The sequence below is a fragment of the Frankliniella occidentalis genome, unplaced genomic scaffold (genome assembly GCF_000697945.3).
Source record: "Frankliniella occidentalis isolate FOCC.00 unplaced genomic scaffold, Focc_3.1 Scaffold14, whole genome shotgun sequence".
Taxonomy (NCBI): domain Eukaryota; kingdom Metazoa; phylum Arthropoda; class Insecta; order Thysanoptera; family Thripidae; genus Frankliniella; species Frankliniella occidentalis.
In genome coordinates, this window is record NW_026267144.1 from 1469104 (window position 1) to 1473575 (window position 4472).

General features: G+C 57.9%; 1 protein-coding gene across 1 annotated transcript in view; it reads left to right on the forward strand.

Annotated features, from left to right (window-relative positions):
* Positions 1 to 60: 60 nt before the first annotated feature.
* Positions 61 to 4472, forward strand: part of LOC113203473 (FK506-binding protein 2) — a gene marked incomplete in the record, with an annotated part of 9573 nt that continues 5161 nt past the window's right edge. The window contains 1 exon segment of the mRNA XM_052263797.1: positions 61 to 420. Coding sequence (XP_052119757.1) covers positions 212 to 420 — 209 coding nt within the window.

A 4472-nucleotide genomic window follows, 5' to 3' on the forward strand; every position in this document is an offset into this window, starting at 1 on the left:
CGGGGCAAAGCCCGGGAGGGGCCAATGGCAGGGCCCCGCGAGGCTCCAACAAGTGTCAGCACTCAGGCGTGTTGCGTCCCGCGGCCCCCGGCCCCAAGCCCGGCCCCCTAGCCCCACACCGGCTCGGCCCGTCACTTCAGTCGGCCCGCGTCTGTCGGCCCAGCTGCGTCCCGCACTCCCGCGCGCTCGTGTGTGGTGCACCACTGCCATCATGTCCCTGCCCAGGAAAGCCCTCCTGCTGCTGGCCCTGGCCGCCGCGTCAGCGGCCGTGCTCGCCGGCGAGGTCAAGGAGACCCCCGAGGGCCTCAAGATCGAGATGCTGACCGTCCCCGAAGGCTGCTCCGTCAAGTCCAAGAACGGCGACAGTCTCACCATGCACTACACTGGGACCCTGGCCGACGGCACCAAGTTCGACTCCAGGTACGGTACACCAAGTCCCTAACGGGATCCTGGCGCTTGCGACCTCCCGACCGGTTCAGTCCGAGCCGCAAAGCCACGTATTCAGTCGAGACGGCCCAGACGCTCGCCGACGTGGCGGCTGAGCCGAGCAGCGGGGCCCGGGCCGCCGCGGCCGCCGGTGCCCACCAGACCCGTTGGCTGGCCCGCGCCCCGCCGCGCCGCTCGCCGGCACGCAGCCCACAGCCCGCCGCTCCAGCTGGGCCGGCCTGCTTTCACTCCGGGACTCGCGGGCCGCCGTGAGGCTGCCGTCGTAGGCCGTCAGCAAGCTGCGCTTCCAAGGTCGTCCCGCGCCCGCCCACTGGCCACGACGGCCACGTGCCCGCGCCCCCCGCGCCCGCCTCCAGGACAAAAGTGTATACGTTTTGACCCCCAGAGCACCTTGGTGACCGCGAGCCCCGCGGGCCTGGGCCGCGTGTGGTGGACACCGCCGCACTATCAGCCGGCGGGCCGGGCTGGCCCTGGCCCGGGTCGCGAGTGAGCACCGCGTCCGCGCCGCCGCCGGGCACCCTCAGAGAGGCACTCTTATCGTCTGCCTAAGGTCGTCAAGAAGTAGTGGCCGCGGCAGGCGGCAGCTGGAACGCGGAACCTTTCCGCGCGGCTCGCGACAGCCCACTTCACCACCGGCCTCCAACCCGCCCCGCCCCGCCCGCACTCGTTTTTATAGCGGTGAAATTAATCGACGAGATTGCGGCCGAGTCGCGGCGGAAACAAAGGCGCTATCTGTGGGCCTGGGGCCTCCGCGGCCTGGGCCGGTCTCACCCGCACCGCCGTCGCCGCGTTACAAGGAGCGTCGCGATGGAGCGTCGGCGGCGTCGCTTTCGTTGCGTCACGCACCCACGTAACGCCGCGCAACCACCGTGCAGCCGTGCAGCCCTCGCTGCGCCCGCCGTGTGCACCGGCCTGTTCCGGCTCGTTGGACCGGCGGCGCGGCGCGAGGCGACCGACCGGGCTCCTCTTCCTCGTCCACACGCTACTCGTCGACTTTTGTCTGACCTGATATCAATAAGTTCTACAAATAATGGGTATATTAGGATAGGCACACACCCAGAAACATAGTTTCTTGATTCAAGTGCACTCTTAAGTCCTTACAAAGCAAATTCTTGTATTACAAAGAATTTTGTGCAACCGTAATATAAAGACAAATTTTCTTTGTAATACAAAGAAAACTTTTGTGTAATATAGGGAAATTTCATGTAATACAAGGAAATTTCCTGTATATTACGGTTGCTCACAATTCTTTGCATTATACGAAAAAAATCTTTGTAAAAGATTTAGAGTGTGCAAGCTGACACAAGATGAAATATACTATTGAAACAATAAGGCAATTTTGTCTTTGGAATAAGATTTTTCTCTCATTCGAAAGAAAATATCAGCTTGTTTTAAGAGTGAATTTGATCTTGTGTCAGCGTGCACTTGAAACAAGAAACGATTTTTCTGGTTGCATGCAAAATTAATATTGTTCCTTGTCGGGTAACTTTCACCAGTCGATAGCCCTTCCACTGCCACCATGGTGGCAAGTGCACTTAAATCGTATGACTCAATTATTTGAGGGCCGTGCCGTGAGTGATCGAAGTGACCCAAAATGAAATCTGCGCACAGCCTTTCGGCCGCAGGCGAGGCGAGACCCTCGCGGAGAGAGCCTCTCTGCGCTTGCTCCTGCAGAGTGTGTATGAGGGAGGGAGAGAGGAAGAATGAAGGGGAGATACCAGATGGCCCACCGATACGTCGTTGCACAGTAGGTCCGGGTACCAACGGGTTGCGAGCCCACAGTCCTACTAGTGACCACGACACAGCTCCGCGCCGCCGTGCAAAAAAAAAAAACGCGGAATCTATCTCAATGACTTACCCAATTCAAACAAGAAGCGGGACCCAGAGCGGGACAGAGTATCAATCTACGATAAGTAACATCTCAGAAATCACCAAAGTTTGCAGAAAAACTGTTTCTTGTTTCTAGTCAATTTTTCCTTGTTTCAAGTGCACGCTGCACGCTGACACAAGACCAAATTTACTCTTGAAATAAGCTGATATTTTCTGTTGAAGGAGAGAAAAATCTTATTCCAAAGACAATATTGCCTTGTTTCAATGGTGAATTTCATCTTGTGTCAGCCTGCAGTTGAATCAAGAAACTATTTTTCTGGTTGCATGAAAGGGAGTGTCACCCAGTATGGTCACAATTATGTCGCCATAGAAATGACAGTGTAAGCCATGTTATAACGAATGGAACGGGAATCTAGGACAAATGTGACACGACTCACGGTCGGTGTGGCAGCGTCTCCATGCGAAGGGGCTCCAGCCACCAGACACCTCTAACAATAAAATGCTGTGCTGTGTGGTGTGGTGGAAGCCGGTGTGGCGCGGCGCGGTTAGTCGGAACGCGCCGTCAGCCGACAGCGGCAGGGTCGGGTCCGGGCCGGGTCCGGGACGCGTGTATCGCGCCCACCAGACGCAGCCATAGCGGCCATCGCTTCATTATCAGCAACAGTGTGTCGACGGGTGGGAGGGGACCTCGGAGGGGACGTCTGAACGGAGATCAAACAGCGGCACGCGCACTAGTTGCCTTAACTTTGTTTTGTTGTTGTTTTCCCTTTCTGGCCGTAAAGTGGGGCAGTTTAAAAATTGGGCAGTATAGTTGCATTTCCGTTTGTCCTTGTAATTGTTTCAAAATGCACACGTACAGTACACATGACAACGATCACTGAGCTGGGGCGAAGGATGGTCCCGGAAGGTGTGATTAGCTCAGTGATAAAATGTGTAAATTTGGGAACAATTACATAGACAAATGGAAATACATCTGTACAACGTGGTCCGTCTGCGTCTGCGCCGTTCTTTTTACCGGTTATGTTGTACCGAATGCAGGCGTGCTGGCGGGCTTGCCTATCATCGCTCACAGAGGGGCCTTACGGCACCGTGCGAGTATGCAACCCGTCCCGAGAACCCCGAGAAGAAAGAAAGGCGATTGCGGACCACCCTGTTTTGTCTAACTTTTAAATTTATCCCCCCCCCCAAAAAAAACAATAATGGTGATTTCAGTTTGGAGGGCAATTTTCCGACTTCTGCAAACCAGGGGGAAGGGGGAGGGGGGGTGAGGAAGGGCGGAATCTCCCCTGCCTGCCTCCCGCACCAGGGGGGAACAAGGGCCACTCATGGGCAGCATTCCTGGGCCTACCCCCGACAGGGGCCCCTACCCTCCCTAACGCCTACACATGACTTGCAACGCCCCTCAACCAAAAGTGCACCCTTTCGCTGAAAAAGTAATAAAAGGGCTCGAAGAGGAGAAATATGAAGTAGAAATACTTGTCTATCAACATGTTTTCTCTCTCCCCCCTGCCAGCAGCTGGCGGCCCCTGATTTTCTGTCGAAATAGTGTTTGCGGCGAGGCCAGCCCAGCAGCTGCCCCCGCCGATAAGTTACTTACGGAGAGGGACGCTCGCAGTGACCAGACCATCAAAGGCCAGCCCAGCCCGGACCGCACGGCCCCACCACCCCGGCCCGAGGGGCGGGGGAGTACTCAGGGCGGCGCACTGCCCCACCGCACCGCACCGCATCCCGCCCCGCCCCACCCTGCGCCACCGGATCACGATTACTTCCGAGTGGCTGCGGATGTAGAGGCTCCTGGGAGAGTGGTTGCGGAGAGGAAGCAAGGGGCGGCGAGGCGATGCAGTAGGTGTGCATGTCGGGGGCGTGGCAGGGCGGGGCGGGCGGGGTTGTTGGCCCAGTGGGGCAGGAACGCCTGGTACGCCCACACTCCAGGTTGACGGGGCGCTCCGAGTACACCACCGCATGGCCCTCACTCCGCCGCCGCGCAGCTCCGGCTCTCTGTCTTGACAATTTGACGTCGGTATATGCGTGGGCGTGTGTGTGTGTGCGCGCGGGTGTGTGTTTGTGGGAATGTTTGAGCGACACGACGTTCCCACCTGAAACGGGTCGCATTTGTGCAGCGCCAGACGGCGGCAGGCGGATGTCACGAGATGGATCAAGCGCGCTCTGTCGCCTGAGCGGTGGGGGGTTGGAGG